Below are 17,090 nucleotides of genomic sequence, written 5' to 3'. Positions count from 1 at the left end.
GGTCTTTTTTGTAGAAAATTAAATTTTCTAGAAGAAAAGTCCTTATCAACTTTTTTCTATCTCATTTTTGAGCCAAAATTTTAATTTTAAAAAATTGATCGTAGTTTTTTCAGCAATAAAATATCCATCCGGTAAAAATAAAAGGCAACTGCTCTTACACCGAAGGGCTACATAATTTATTACACTTTTCAGTCCTCCAAGCGCCATTTAGATGCAATACCCCTAATGCTTTTTCTGCGCGGTATTCACTACCCGGAATATCGTGTTGTCTCGCGATCAAATGATAACCCCGTTATAAAACGAAACTCCTCGTGGTATACATAACGACAACGCCGCTTGCGGATAAGAATCGCTTGCCACTTTTGCCGTAGGAGAAAACGGTAATTATTATTGCTAGCCGCGTATATTTATGCCTTGTTTGAATTTCGAGTTCAATAGACTACACAAAATTTAAGAAATAAAATAAAAAAATAAACTCAACCAAATAAAAATTACTATTTTCCGCTTTTGCTAATTTTTTACCAATCGATCTCGGAAAGAAATTGGGACAGCGGTTATTGCATTAAACGCCACTCGAACTCATGCTTACTTTAGATGGATTAATAATAAATACGGTTAAAATTGATCTTGCCTTTTAGCGATTAATAATACCTAACAGAGATAGCTCTGTTCTTGGTTGTTGTAACAAAATGAGTAAAAGTCCCAGTATAGTCGGACAGATTGAAATGCAGCGTACTAGGGTCACAAATTTCGGCGAGCATTTATCTAAAGCTATTTTAAAATAATATAAAAGTAAGCAGGTCAATATAATAAAATTTTAAAGCTCCTTCTCCATTTTATATTCACCGTCTGTGCAGTATTCGGTTATTTCAACTTACAGATCAGACATTATTCAAGCTCGCAAGAGTGCTTCCAAGAGCACCCTTTGCCTTTACATTTCTCTGCTTATTTATACACATAGACATAGACACAAGACATATAGATTTCCTGATATACGAGAAAGTGGCGAGGAAAGAGAAGGGAAGGGTTGAGTTGTCTATAACGTAAAAGCGTAAGACGTTCAGCCAAACAGAACGTAACTTAGAGCAGCAGTCAGATCTGTAAAAATTTATAAAAAAACAGTGGATCCAGTGGAGTAGGATGAGCTGCTTGGAAATCAGAACCAAGAGAATAAATCAACATTCCTTTGTCAGAAGTTGCTCTGCTTTCTGCTCTCTAGCAATATTTACTCCTCAAACTCCTCCTGCAGCTCTTGCCGTCTCTTTTACTCGAACTGAAACTCCCAGTCTTGATATTCCTATTCCCATGGTCTTATTCTTATTGTACTTGCGCTCAAACGAACTATCTCGGCTCTTAGTTTATGGATATGAGTTTTCATCCGAGAGACATCATTTCATTGTGCATCTATTTGTGCGTGGAATCCAGCCCACCGATCAACATGACATATCTGGTTCAGGAAAACTCTAAAGACTAATTCAACATAAAACGGACTTATCTTCTTGGATATAGTTATAGGTCGAGGTGAAGGTATAAATGTGGATTTCTTACTCCTGCCACGGTTCCTCGAACATCGATAGTAGGAAATAGCGGAGAGGAGCAAGACAAACATGACGTCGATGAAATTATACGACTCGACGATTATACATTTGATGCTTGCTCACCCGTCAGCTTTTTTAGATTAATATTGGAAAAGTGTGTCTTGCTTTTGGAGTTTAATTTCAATCCTTTTTTTTTTTTTTTTTTTTTTTTGTGTAAAAATTGACGGTTATTGATTTTTTTATGTATATGTATAATTAACCAAATAGCAACTGAACTGGTGTCTTTTGATGGTTTTAAATATTTTTTAGGCGATATTATTTCAATTTTTTGAAAAGTTTGTTCTGATAATTTTGATTAAATTTGTTTTAAAAATAATTGCAGACTGCTCGTATTAAATTATTAAAACAATAATTTTTGTATTAAATTCATAAAAAATTAATGAGAGTTCTTTACAAAGACCAAAAATAGCAACGACGATAATAAACATAGTTTGATAATCCAATTACCATAAAATGCAGGCAGCACTTAGCGACAATGGTGAAAGAAAAATCAAAATTTCATTTATAAATACGGGTGTAAATGTTGAAGGGTAAAATAAAGCAAATAGTTTTTGATCCCCGGGGCTTTCCACGGTCCACCGGGTTAATTTTTAATCCCGGGGAAAGCCGAGAGTCGATTGGAACTTTCTCGGCAACATTAACTGGCAATTGTCAGCGCTGGCAGCTAGTAGACTGGTCCAGAATTCAGAGAACAGGGAACAGACCACCCTGTCCTGTTCATTGTATCGTTGTCCGGGTTTCAGTTACGAGTTTGTGGATTTAATACCTCGATGCAATTTCCCGAGTATGGACACCGACATCTCCGGCGAGTTATGTGTGATATGTAGGTGTTAATGAAATTTTTGAATCAGCCTTTTCTATTATTACCATTCCTCATATTTACATACTTTAAGCTTAAGCTTTTTTACTGTATACTGTGATGAAAATTCAAATTATTATTCAGAAAATTTTTATTATTTATTGGATTAGATTTTCCACCTGAACAGGCATTCGATAATGCGAGAATTAATCTCCCGGGTGGAGCCCTAGGCGAAAAATAAAAAAACCATAAAAGTTTATGATATTTAGAGGATGCAATCCCAAAATTTGGGTTTTTACGAGCCGAATCTCACCCGAGGTGTGTTTTTTACGGGGGGAGGTGTCAGAGGAATGCGGTGATCAAAAGGTCGAACTAAACAGGAATGTCAAGAATGTCGGCATCATCATCTGAGCCCTGAGATGAATAAAAGTTCGGAGGGTCGTAGGGGACTTGAGGAATGTCGGCTAATGTCTGGCCGCCCACAAGGGACCACCCGAAAACAGAAAAATGGATAAGGGAGAATAGAAGAGGAATAAAACGTATGGTCGTAGTGAGTGCCCGAACGGAAATAAAGGGACCGGGAATCGTTATGTTGGCATCAACTAAAACTCACATCCTTGATCGTTATGTTCTGGGTAGAAGAAGAAGAAGAAGAAGAAGATAGCAGTAGAAGGTGTAGGTGTATGTAGTATACCCAATTCTACCCAATAGAAGGGAGCTTCAGTGAATATCTAATAATCGATATGTGGAAAAATGTAAGCCAAACAGTCATCTGCGAGAATCGAATTCCGAGGGAAATGTCCGAAATCAACATTGCACGCCAAAGCTCATCCCTGAGCTTCAAAGGACTACCCGGGGGAGGGAGGCACCCCTTCAGTCAAAGGCTCGCGATTCGATCGCGCTCGAGTGCATGCGACAGCGGGCCTCAGGCCAGAGTTCTTTGCTGAGAGCAGAATGGAATAGAATAGAATATGAATTAAAATAAAAAATAAAAAGAGAATTGTTTAAAGCGTCGGAGATTCGATTCTTTTTATTATTCATGACTCATGATTATGATGATGATGTGATGGGAAAAAATGAAAATGTAAGAAGAACTTAGTGGAGTATTATGGAGAGCTGTGCACCCAAGCGTTCCATATTTAAATAATAATAATAATAATGGCGAAAGTGTGAAAGCTGGCTTTGTATCAAAGAGTCACCTTTCACATATCGAAGTCGGGCTTTTAAAACTCCCACGCTGATGATTAAATTCTAAGGTGACTGATTTTCTTTTTCGAAACTCTCTGACCCGACAATTTTTATTTTGATATTTTAATACACTCATGCACTTGAAGTAATGAATGCTGCTGTACTTGCTTCGTGGGTGGAGAATTTTCTTGGGACAATAATTGTTAAGTACTTTTGGAAAATTTAATAAATTGTTTTTGTTGAAAATTAATGTGGAAAATTTTTTTTTTAAATGCCATAAATTATTTTCCAAGTTCAATCATCTTTATTTAATAAATTACTTGCCTAATTTTGATAATTTTTTCAATTCATTTCTCAGTTTAAAAAATTTAAAATAATTTTTTTCGGACCTCTAACTTTTATTTACTATTTACTATTATACTGTAACTAATTCTTTTTTTTTGTCTTAAAATTTTTCCTGTCCATATCGGTGTCACTGAATGGCGCTTTTAGTTTTTTGTCAGTACATAAGTTATCAATTTAATCATAAATACTGAACTACATATGTGCGAAAACAAAAACAGAACAAATGAAATCAAAATAACCAACGTCCATTAGCAAGCAGATGCGTTTGTGTTAGTATTTAAAGGAGTATGAGTCGTACCCTATTGTTTGTTTCTACATATGTATATATATATATATATATATATATATATATATATATATATAAATGGGTAATAAATATATTTATTATTATACATATCTATATGAAATCGTAGCAGCAAACATTGTAGCGCATTCACCTCGACTGCGGTATTTTGGATCAATTAACTAATGGACTAATGGGTTTATGGGTGAGGAATTAACAGACACCCGAATGCATTGTGCCCAGTTTTACCCCTCTGTAGAATATATATAACATTTGCTATATATATTTTCCATCATAAAGTGCTTAAATGTTTATTCTACGCTTCAAATCACAGGAACAATAATTTTCCAAGCGGTAAACAACGACAAATTTATCTGAAATATTTTTTGAGCGTTTTTTTTTTTTTTTTCCTTTTCTCAAAGAAGAAATAAAATTTATAAAAATAAATACTTGGGTTTAATTTGTCTTGGTAATTCTCTGGGTTGCTTACAAATCATTACCTGCGTTTACACACGAGTTTCCTTCGAAAGGCAAACACGAAATTTAAAAGTTTGCCGGTTTGTTTGTTCGATTTTTATTTTTTCTTTTTTAATTAAATCATTTTTTGTCAGTGAACTCTCGAGATACTTGTTGTTTAAATAATAATTACGATAATTATAATTATAATTATGGAGTAAGAGCTAAATTTGGAGATTAATAAGTTTGTAGGATGACAAACAAACGCGCAAATATTGGCTGTAGAGGCAAAAAGATTTTTCATCAAAGAGCTGCGTGCTAAAATTTATCCCTTAATGTAAATGAATTGGATATATTGGTTACTACTTGGAATACTCAAGTAAATGTTTGCTTTAGGCTTTAATTAGTTTATTTTCCCGATCGATACATGTAATAACATTCACCCGAAATAACGTTTGTACTGTTTGTTTTATTATGTTGACAGTTTCGGTTTTTGTTTTAAAATAAAGGTGAAAAATTTTTATTTTTGTTTTCATTGTAGCAATTTTTTATTTGACAATATTAGTATTTAATTTTTTATTCGATAAGTCTGAGAGCTTTCAATTAAGCAATTTACCCGACGGTCGAATTTATTTATTAAATTTTTTATTTTTTAATTTATTAAGAATATTAGAGGTAATAATGTCAATTTTAATTTAATGTAAAATTTATGTTTTAATGAAATTTTCAATTTAATTCATTTGTAAAAAGTCTGAAATATTTTTAGTTGAGTGAATTTAATGAAATTTTTATTAATTTAACAGTAATGTTTTTATTTCATTGAATTAATAATTATTAGTATTTTAATTTTTGATTTATTGTGAATATTAAAAACAATAATGTCAATTTTTATTTATTGAAAGATTAAATTATATTAATGAAATTTTTTTTAAATATATTTAATTGAATTTTATTGTTATAAAAAAATATCACCGTCAAAATAATTAATTGATGGTTAAATTTAAAAATAACTTGAATTTTTATAAAAGAATTTAATAGACTTGAAAATTTTTAATTCTATATTAACATAGCCGAACTAGTTTTTAATTTCAAGCATTGAATAAAAAAAAATAAACAATGAAAAATTTTTCTTCCCTTTTTTTCTCAACTTAATATCAATTTTTCCGTGTGAAATTTCATTCCGTGAAAAATAATTTCTGTCATTTTTTAATTAAGTGATGTTTTTATGACAAATAATGTAAATTACCCAGGAGAAATTTATTTTATAAATGACCCAGCGATATGACGTCGGAGTTAATTTAATTATTTATTAAATTATTATTTTAAAAAAAGGAATATTAAATAATAGAAGAGAAAAAAAAATTTTTTTCATCATGATAATTTTAATGAAAAACATAAAAGGTCATGATATTACTAAACTGCATATATATTTCAATTCATGAAAATATAAAAGAAAGTAATTGAAAAGTATGAAACATTATTATAGAGAATTTTTTTTTCTGCACAGTAGGGAAGTTATTAAATAAAGGCTCAGCGCTTTAAATTGTAAAGGGTACTTTTTTCTTTTGACAAAATGTACATGCATAAAATAAAATAAAAATGGTTTGTAAAATAAAAGCAAGAGCGCTGAGAAAATTAATATTCTTAGCGTGATGGAAAAACTTAAGAAAAAATATAATAGGAATAGTAATGACTTAAAAAATTACAATATTCGAAGCACGTCGGAGTCATAAATGTTGGGAGAAGATCTGAAATTTACTCTGAAATATCAATAGAACTGTGTATTCCTCGGTTTGCGTATATACATAGTTATCTGTAAAGATGAGGAAAGGTAAGTGTATGTATGGAAGAAGATATATGAATGTAAGACTTAGGCGGAAGTCAAACAATCGTGTCCTTCATACTTGCGGATAAAGTCCCCTCGGATGAGTTTCTCGCGTGACACATCTGCATCCCTCGAGAAGTTTTTAGATCCTCTTCACGGTAAAGTGCGTATCGTAGACGTGACTTCCGACCCAAGAATATTCTCATGCAAACACACATACCGGTCTATTGAATATGAGGAACCGAGTTCCGAACAAAGTTGTAAATCATTGCCCGAATTAAATTATTATTCTGTTCTGTAAATTGCTATTAATTCTCAGCTCACACCGAATTCGTACGAGTTTACAATCCGTTCACGGAATATTCATTGGGGTACTTTGACATCAAGACTTTGACGAATAATCTCTAGTCATTTTTTTCGTAAAAATAATTTTTTTTTTTTTCTTAAGTAATTTACGATAATTTTAAAATATTGACATTTCTTATGAAAGGCTTGTAAAAATTTTTTTAAGAAGATAATAATAATGGTTCACGATCAAAGGATTTTTGGCAATTACACTGTTTGTGTGGAAAACTCCAAAAAGCCCAATTGTCGGTACAAAATGTTAGTGTCTAGATATCGTTAAGAAAAATGTCACAGCCAGGACGAAAGACGTGAGAGTAAAGAAAGAATGAGAAGAGAAAAAAAATAAAAAGAGATCTTGAGGTAGCTACATGTGGAGATATGGACAATAACTGTATTGTCAAAGTTTTTGTATAGAGCTTTTGACGCTGAGTTTGCTTTAGGCAACTTGAATAGCAGGATCTTGGGGTATGCTGGCAATTTCTATTGTTGAGTTGTTATCCGGTGATGTAATTGGCATCAAATCATCGGTGTAACAGAAAAGTTACTAAACAATAATAAATTCCGGCGTTTTTGGGGGTAAATTATAAATTTTTGTGCATTAAATTTTTGTAATAAATTTTTTTTTACCGAGAAATAATTTTTACAATTAATTTAACGTTAAACTTTATTATTAAACCTCCGAAGACTGATCCCGAGAAAGTTTGTTACTGGTAAATAAAGTAAATGTGTTATTTAATTGAAATATCTTGTATTAAATGTATAAAATGCAGTAAGTCGTTGTAGAAGCATTTAAAATAATAAATATTTCCACAGGGGGTTACGTACCGGCAGTAGTATCCTGCATAATATGGTCAGACCGAAACCCGAGACCGGGACACTAGTTTTCTGTCCTTCATCTGCAGAGTACTTACTCCTTTGGGAATAATACACACACCCATATATATATATATATATATATATATATATATATATATATATATATATATATATATATATATATATATATATATATATATATCCAGTAATCCTCGGTGGCATTTTTCGAGAATAATAAAACCAAACAAAAAGTTTAAAACTTTCTGCCCCGAATGCTAATAGAAAAATAAACGGATGAAAAGTTTTCTTCCGATGGACTAAATTTTCTGGGCGCAGACCGTACACTTTAATTTTTATCTTCTTTCTTCCCTCCTTTTATTTTAATCATTTATTTTTTATTTTACCTCCTGTTTTTATGTTTCTATTTTTATAAACATCCTGAAAAGGCTTTTCCATTTCCGGACCGTGAAAAATGGTAGATTTATGCCAAGAGTTAATACAATCGTGAATAATTGTGTTTCTGTTTATTATATGTTGCAGCGGACAACGTCCCAGTGGGGTTCCCAGTTATCACTCAGTCCCCCACAACCAAAGTTGTCGAGATGGGGCACAACGCAGTGCTATCTTGCACAGCCATCGGCTCGCCACCTCCTATAATTTCCTGGATTCGCGATATGGTCCCTATCAACACGTCAAATCATCGATATTCTGTCCTAGACTCTGGTAAGTTCATATTTTATGATTTATTTCAATTATTCTGTAGTAATATTATTTTGGGCATTAAATTGTAAAAAATACCTATCGTAGCACAAAAAAGTCACTAAAAGCCTTCTCTTGTTGATAGTTCAATAAAAAAAATTTTTTTCCAAATAGTATCCATAAAAATTCCACGCCAAAGTATTCATAAAATTTTAATATCACAAGCATGAATCGGTAAAAGTACTATCACCTCGAAAACTGATTTTGCGTGGTATTAAAAAAAAATTTTTCTCTTAGCCCTTTGTTTAATTGTACAGAAAGTAGAATGTAGGAAAGAATTTCAAAAAAAAAATGACATTTTTACTTCTACCCTTCTCGAAAAAATGACTAAAATTCAAATTGCAGTATTTTACTCAAAAAAAAAATTAATTTTTTGAAACTTTTTTCTTCAATCTACTTTCTTTTGTATCTAAAAAGATGATAGTAAAAAAAAATCCCGAAAAAAAATTTTTCAAGCATAAAAACAAAATTTTTTTTGTTTTTAATTTTAGAGAAGGTTTTTTTTACAGAAAAAAAATTATGAAATAAATTAAAAAAAAAAATAAAACGACCTATTCTGTCTTTACACAGGATAGATAGATATCCAACCACTGTAATTTGATAAAATTTAATATCTTAAAGTGCATAACAGAGCGAAAGAGAGCAAAAGCGACGAACAATAAAAGTGTCTGAACGCGATTCGAAAAAGTGATCTGTATATAAATAATTTTTTTGCTTATTATATTTACTGGGAGCGTAAGTCACTGTCATGAGGCGAACAAGAACGGCGATGATCGAGTGGTCACGCGATATGGGACGTACAACAACATCCAACATATCTATCTTGTTTAACGCAATTCATGTCTCACCACCCACTTCACATACTCTCTATAACTGCCTTCTGTTAAACTACCAAGTAAAGTGTCCTCTACACTCTTTGCATTAACTATATCAAGTGTGCTCCATCAGCATATGATAATAAAAAAAAATATAAATATTGTATATGTGTACTGACGATGTTATCAAAAGTGGCTGTAAAAATATTCATACTAGTTTTTCATATAAAAATGCTCCTCGATTTTAATCGAGAATCGACATTAATCAAAGGAGCGAATTGTAAACTAAAACGTACTTAACTTGTACGAACAATCGAGTCTGTTGAATATCTGCCGCGGTTGATTGAACAATCAAGTGGCTCGGTTGGTACTTAGAGCGCCAGCGAGGCAACTAATTGGATATAATGTAAGAGTTTACTTCTCCAAAAGTCCGTAGCCATACTTGTAGTCGATGGTCCGTAAGATAATTATCAGAACAAACTAATTAAACATATTTATAGATCGGTTTTATTTATTTAGCAAAAGGGAATTAAATAGTTTCGTTTTTTTGATAATGTGTGCTCTCGTTCTCGTTTTCGTTTATTTTAATTGTCTGGTTTATATGAAACAACAGATTTTGCACTTAAATCCCATTTATTCAACAGTGAAATGCTAATTCCCCGGATATTTTCCTAACTAATAAATATTCATCGGCTTTGCTATCCAATTCGTAATTTATTTACGATCTTCTGCCGTTTCATTATTAGTATTTGACTATTGGTAAATCATACTACCATAATTATGCACTCCTATCCCAATAATCATACACAAGTAGTACCTATATCAAGATTATTATTCGCTGAAACACATTGCCGGGTTTTATTTTCGACAGAGAGTCATTTATTGCAATTAAACTGTTAGTAGATTTATTTGGGTAGTTTTTAATCGATTTTCAAGGGATTTAAAGTTAAAATTAAGCTAATATAATTCAAAAGCACTAACTAGTATTTTTAATACTTGATTAATTTTTTTTAAGTGTAAAAAAATTTTGAATCGTCAATACAAACGACTAAATCGAAAGTTTGGAGGTCAAAGTTCCGGTATTACAAGAAAAAATGAAGTAAGCAGTATATCCCGAGTTACTAGCTCCAGTAATTTTTATCCTTCCCCAGGCAACTCGTAACGGACAGTAGCAATTTCTGAGTTTGTCGTAAAGAAATGCTTTGGTGGTCCACTCCACCGGAAATAAAACCCTATATTTGAGCCTGCGTTCGCCAAAAAGAATTACATCTCTGTAAAAAGATTCCCGAGGACATGCCCGGATATATGACCCACGCAATTCAGATCGATCGGTTCAGGTCAAGTGGAATGAGAACAAGAACAAAGCTAAATTTTCTTTCGAAAAAAAAAAAAAAAAAAAAAAAAAAAAAAATGCAGCGAAATGAGAGTTGACGAGCTAAAACTGAGATCGCCAGCCGACAACTGATAACGTGAGTAAACTAAAACTAGTAAAAAAAACACTAAAAAATTAAACTCACCATAATTCAGAGCTGGAGGCAATCTAGAAGTCATAACTCGGGAGTAGTAAATGTTGAGCGCAATGGTTGACAAGCATCTCACGCAGCTCTAACTCCTTTTGCGTGTCTTCGACCTGACCCCCTTCGATATTCATAAACACCCTTTGTTCTCTTTTCCTTCTTCTTTATTCTTTCCTTCCCTCGTCTCCATGTCCCCTGTCCTATAAAATATCTAATGTAATGTGTTACGAAAAAATAAAAAGTGAAAAATGGCGTCTAGCGTACGTGTGCTAGGTACGCAACAATGTGCATGAGAATAAAAGTGTAAAATATAACAGGTGTGCTCTTACTTCTTCATGCTGCACCCATCTTGAGTCTTCGCTTGAATATTTTCAGCTACCATCAAACGTAAGTTTCGTTAAAATTTTGAAAAACGTCTACGTCTGGCGCCTCAACATCTGCCTGAGCTCCATCTCCCTAAGGTCCATCTTTCACTCGTATACTGAGAAGCTCTTCTTTATTTTCTCTGGGGTGCTATCGTCCGAGAATAATAAATAAAATACATTTATTACACATTATATATTGGAGATAAATAAATATTTTCGCTTTTAAAATTTTTAGTCATTTTTATGCGAGCTTAATATTTTTTTTTTTTACACTAATAAAAAATTTACTTTATCCAAAAAAATAAATTTTAAAATAATAAAAAAATTCTTATTAAATTTTTGAAAAGTCAAGTCCTTTACAATAACACTAAATTTTTCTTATTCTTTTAATAATATAAATTAGCATTTTTATAATATTTTTTTGTCGTTACAATACTGAGTAATATTTTTGGAAAAACCAAAAATCAAGCCGTATTTTTATATAAAAAATAATTACACCCGACATTTTATCAAAAACTTTGTTCTCTTTTCCGATAAAGTATATGTTTAATTCATAACTATTTTTTATCCTTTGAAACTTTTAGTGGGTAAACTTCAAGCACATTATTTAGCTACCACCCGGCTTGAGCCTCCAGCTTGTGGGTTCTGTCCTTCTGAAATGGCGTTCTGCACTATAACTAGACAAAAGGCGTATCAGGAGCGTGGAATGGAATGAGTGTATCAAGTAACCGACGCGGGTCTTCTTTCTATTCCCGGGTCAGGTCTTTGGTGTAGATGTAGTAAGAGTAAGAGTTACTCAAGTTCCCCCGTTGAGAAGAAGAGTATAACGTAGAGCGTACGTCGTGAGTCAAGCTTCTCTTCCCGGACTGGGACGGCGAGGGTGAAGGCGTCTAATGGTCTCTGAGAGCCTTGAAGGGAATAGAAGCTCGCTCTCGATGCGTCAGCCTGGAAGTTGAGGTGGGAACGGACAAGGGGTTGAAAGTACACCAGGGATACTAAAGTATACTCTATACTGTATACCAGAGGCGTAAAGAGTAAAAGAGAGAGCTTTTAAAGAGCCTTTTCCTCAGACGGCGGATCCTGCCCCAGGAATTCCAGGTCCCGCAGGTGCTCAACTATTCTCCTGGTTATTATCACGCTCGAACTCGGTATTGTTGTTCTCGAGTTAGGCTCTGCCGTATACGTAATGGACTCAAATTTTACGACTCGAGAACCTTTTATCACCGAACTGCTTCAACTGGATGAAATATTATTTAATAATTGCAGTATATGATTATGGCGAGCTGCGACCAGTGTTTTCACTCCACTGCCCGAGAATTAAGGATAAATTTTCCCCGACATTTTATAATAAACGGTCACTTTTGTTACCTTTAAAGATTCAGAGCTTCTTTGATACTTTTAAGTACTAAAAACTTGGGATTTGTGTAGCACTTAACACATTTATGCATAATAAATAGTTTGAAAAATTTTCTGTCTTAAATTAAGCAACAAAAAATTTTTTTTTTTCATAATTCTTTTGGATAAAAAAATTTTTTTTTAGAATCAAGTCAATTTTTTTTATCAATGTGATATTTTCCAATAAATAAAAAAATTTTATTGAAAATTTTGGTATGAGTTTTTTCAAAAATGATGATTAAATAAAAAAAATTCATATGACTATGGCTCGTCATAGCAAAAATACAAGATAGAATTTAGTGGGACTTTTGAACAGTACTCGAGCTGCAGACGATGAAAAAGCAGTTTTCTTATCTCAAATACAGAGCTGTCAAAGGGAATGAGAATGAATTTTTCTCGAGACTTGAGACATTATCAGCTATTTGTATCCTTAACCCGGTTAGCTGCGAGAAGTGTAATAGGGACCGAATCGCTGGCCAATGAATAATCCGGCGCTTAAATCGTCAAGTCATTAGTCATTTCATTCTTGAGACACACCGCAGTATTGTTATTTCAAAAATGTATTGATTAAGGGACATGATAAAGAAGAGAGTCGGTGATAATCGATTTACGGCACATTTTTCATCGCTTTATAAAACTTTCCGAAAGCTATGACAGAGAACTCACCCTCTAATATAAATCTACCCGTTGGGTTTTATTTAGGAGATGTTTATTGACATTTCCCCCCTTCTTCTTTCGGGCGCTGCGTTAGCATATTTTTTGTGTGTCATCAGTTTTATTTTCTCCCCCGATTAAATACAAAGAGAGATAAGTTCCTCAGGGCGCTAATGGACTGGGTTAATCCCTCGGTTTATTATTTTTTTATCAGCTGGATCTGATTACCCGTGTTTTATTTATTTTTTTTTTTGGTTTTTTCTTGGGGCGAGGACTGAGTTAGTATTACAAAAGATACATATTATTATCATGCGGCTATGCCGACAACACTTGTTGGAACATTTTTTATCAATTACAGAGACAGTAGTCTCATTTTTTTGTTGAAAATGTAAATGATCGAATTGATTAATGTGATTATTTTTTTGATAAAAAAATTATTTAAGAACTTAAAAAAAATTTTTATCTTGAAAAAAATATTTTTCTCAAATCAAATTAATTCAAAATAAAAAAAGAAAATGAATTAAGCGTTCAACATCGTAATTTTAGAATTTATACGCTAATAGTTTAAGGAGAGCTCCCGTTATATACACTATACTAAGCTAATGCTAATACGTAAATCTGATTTTGAATAATGCGCGATTGCGATTATAAATTCTATTGTTATTATCCAATAATCTCGAAATCAATGTTATGTTGCAAGCAGTATCATTTAATTATTAATCCCAATGCAGAGATTTCGATTGAGTTGAGTTCAAGCTTAGCTTTAATTGAATCACAAAATTTATATTATTTAAAAACAAAAAATAAATAGAATGTTAATTTATATTTTTAATGTATTATTTAAATGCAAAGATTGAATATTTTTAGAGTTGATGTATTTTTGAGTAATCCCGAGAACCGCGGATGAAAGAGTTGGGAAGGTACGATGATTCGATTCAGCGGAAGGTTATACCTTTTGAAAATTTAGCAGGCATACATACAAGCCCAAGTATTTTTATGCATAGTTTACTTGACACTGCGACAAACGTACAAGTATTTTATGCACACAAACACTATCAACTGTATGAGTACAAGTATTATTATTATACATATTTGTGTATATATGTGTAGAGGGAGAGAGAGAGAAGAGTGCATAAAGAAGTAAACATCGAGGAGAACACAGGATACATATACAGTATCGTACATAGAGTATCGAGGCGATGGAGTTTGTAATGTAATATGAAATGTTAGATGGAAAATATTATATGGAAGAGAAATATATACGAATGGAAGAAAAGCAGAAAGAAGCCTAGAGGGTACTACATATTTCTTGTATATGTTTCGTGTTTACCGTCGTAATACTAAATATGAGAAAAGATATTTCAATATTGGTTGGCAAATATATGTACCTGTATCTGCGTTGGTATGTTTACGTTTTAATATATATGTATAAGATCTCTTGCCAGGAAAATGTGAAAATCTTACGCTCCTGGTAGTGTGTATATAAATACGTAAATGTAGACATTTTCACGTGATAATATTCGGAGGAATGTTGCGAAAAATTCTTATCATCTGTCGATTATTGATTTCACTTCGATAAATTCCTTTTTTATAAATGGATTTATTTATTTTGTAAAATGTTTGCCCAACTAATGGTTACTGTTATTGTTATGCAATGTAAATATTACATTTTTTTCAATGTCTTTTTAGATATTAATTTTTTTTTCTTTGCGTGAAGTTTTTAAAATTTCAAGAGAGTGAAATTTCAATTAATAGCTCTGAGAAATTTTAAATTGAAATTCCAAGTTGAGTATTGGAGATACGAAAAAATAATAAGAAAGCTTTTCTGTAGAAAATTGAATCCTCTAAAAATAAAAAAGGTTTTTTTAGACATTTTTTCGTATCTCGCCTTTTTACGGCGGAATCACGAATTAAAGGTGGAGGTGTAATTTTCTTTAAAATAATCATAGTATTTTTTTTTTAAGTTATAATAATTGTGAAGTAGTTAAAAATTTTTTAGATTTTGATAAAATATTTTTGAAGTCTTGATAAATTTTTCAGCCAATTGATCAATTCCTTCCAGAGATATCGTGATTATAAGCTACAAAATCTGGTAGTAAAAAGTTAACCACTGAATCATGTGTGCGTAAAAATATTTCAAAAAAAAAATAAAACCATCAAACCGATACCTAAAAGAGCAATAAAAAGCGATGAAAAAAAAAAAAAAAAAAAAACGAGTCAATAAAAACATAACCGAGCTAACGGGTGTTCCTGATTGTCACTGCGGTTGTTAAAATTCACTAGAAAATTTCAAAACACGTGGACGTCGTTCGGAAAGTACGTCTCATGATCGTGGGCATCCCCTATTCCCTTCGCTATTATGTACACCCTCCATGCATGCACGTGTCCATGTACAGAGTTCACTTACCATATCTAGAGTATGGAGTATAGAGTATATATCTTACGAGCGCCGACCTCACGGGAAATTGTAGATGAGGCGCGATTATGTATTCCGATCACGGCGATACCGACCCACTTGGCCTCCCCCGTGATGGAGTGTTTTCTCCACTCGAACCACCTCCTATGCCCTTCTCCGCTTCTCCCTTTTTAAAATCCGGCTCACAAGTCCAGGCAGCCCGCGAACAGACCGTGAATGAACCGATGAATACAAACCGCGGATTAGCGACGCGCTTTTTTTCGTAATTAATTCAAATCTTGGATTCAGTATCACAAAAATAAAAAAATAAAAAGTCTGGCGGGGTTGTAATTCATGGAAAAATAAAGCATCAGCAATCCAGGAAGATAAATGACCCTGGTATCTATTTTTGAGTGAAACTGTTTTCGTTTTTAGGTACGGTTAGGTCGTAAATAAATTCACAGTAGTCAGAGTGAAAGCAGTGATAGGATAAATCGATGAGGGATGTGTAAAATTCGATAGTACTGGTGATGTCTATTGAATGATTAATGAGTGGGATCAGGGTTGTTTTCGGTTGAAATGATGGTAGACAGGAGGCAGAGGCAGAAGAGACGCAAAGGTTCGAGGGGAGAGGAAGGGACGGGGAGCGAGCAGGCGGTATTGCACTGGGTGGGATGACGTTGGTTTAAATTGCGTGTTTTATCGACGGTGTAGCAGAGTATGTGGGCGTATTGCAGAGTGTCAGCCTTTAAAAACATTGCCGCTGGAGTTGGCTGTATACTTTGGTTAGCTGACTGGCTACGTGGTTGCACCCTCAACCCTAACCGGGCAACTCCTCGTGTGTTTGTTTTAGGTTGAGTCTGTCTGTCGCTCGCCTGGCAAATAATTCAGCGGACATGGAAGAAGAAAGGGGCAAGGGGCAAGTCCGTCTAAACTGAATTATATTAAAGGAGTGACGTGGACTGAGATAATCACACGCTTTCCAACAGCCAGTTCATCAGCTGGTTGAGCTATCGTGCTAAATGTTGATGGTTTAAGCACGAATACTCCTCCTCTTCATCTAGCTCCTGCTCCTTATTCTTGCCTGTCCTTCTTATTCTTCGAGTTGTTGCATTCGCCGTCTTACTCGTTTTGCATTACATGTTTTGGTATTATACATTGTACAATATACTTGATGCATTTTACTAGAACTCTATTAGCCTTATAAAAGTGACTGGTATAAGCAACACCATTATTGAAGAGAATATTGTTATTGTTATTATAATTACAGTGGTTGGTTGTACGGAGAAGAGAGGGGGGAATGGGTGCACTAGTCGCATTAACACTATTACTCTATTGTTACTAATAAAAGCTGCTTTCGACAAGTTTAATTTAAGCGCCACTACGTTGATTGACTTTTTAATTTAATTATTCTACAGGCGCTCTGCAAATTGAAGAATCTGAGGTCGATGATCAGGGTCAGTACGAGTGTGTGGCTAATAATACTGTTGGTACTGAGTATTCTGAGGCTATTCAGCTTTACGTTAGAGGTAAAC

At 33.2% G+C, this 17,090-nt stretch overlaps 1 protein-coding gene across 4 annotated transcripts in view; it reads left to right on the top strand.

Moving 5' to 3' along the window:
* Positions 1–17,090, top strand: part of Lar (tyrosine-protein phosphatase Lar) — a 179,121-nt gene that overhangs the window by 136,514 nt on the left and 25,517 nt on the right. For all 4 annotated transcript variants that reach the window (XM_074243102.1, XM_074243099.1, XM_074243100.1 and 1 more), the window contains 2 exons: positions 8,196–8,378; positions 16,974–17,084. In XM_074243102.1, coding sequence (XP_074099203.1) covers positions 8,196–8,378; positions 16,974–17,084 — 294 coding nt within the window. The remainder of the gene's footprint in view (positions 1–8,195; positions 8,379–16,973; positions 17,085–17,090) is intronic.

This window comes from Cotesia typhae, unplaced genomic scaffold, assembly GCF_013202065.1.
Source record: "Cotesia typhae breed Kobodo isofemale line unplaced genomic scaffold, CoteBio_Ctyphae contig_4, whole genome shotgun sequence".
Taxonomy (NCBI): Eukaryota; Metazoa; Arthropoda; class Insecta; order Hymenoptera; family Braconidae; genus Cotesia; species Cotesia typhae.
Note: the sequence above shows the minus strand (reverse complement) of the source record. Positions and strands in the feature narration are given on the sequence as shown.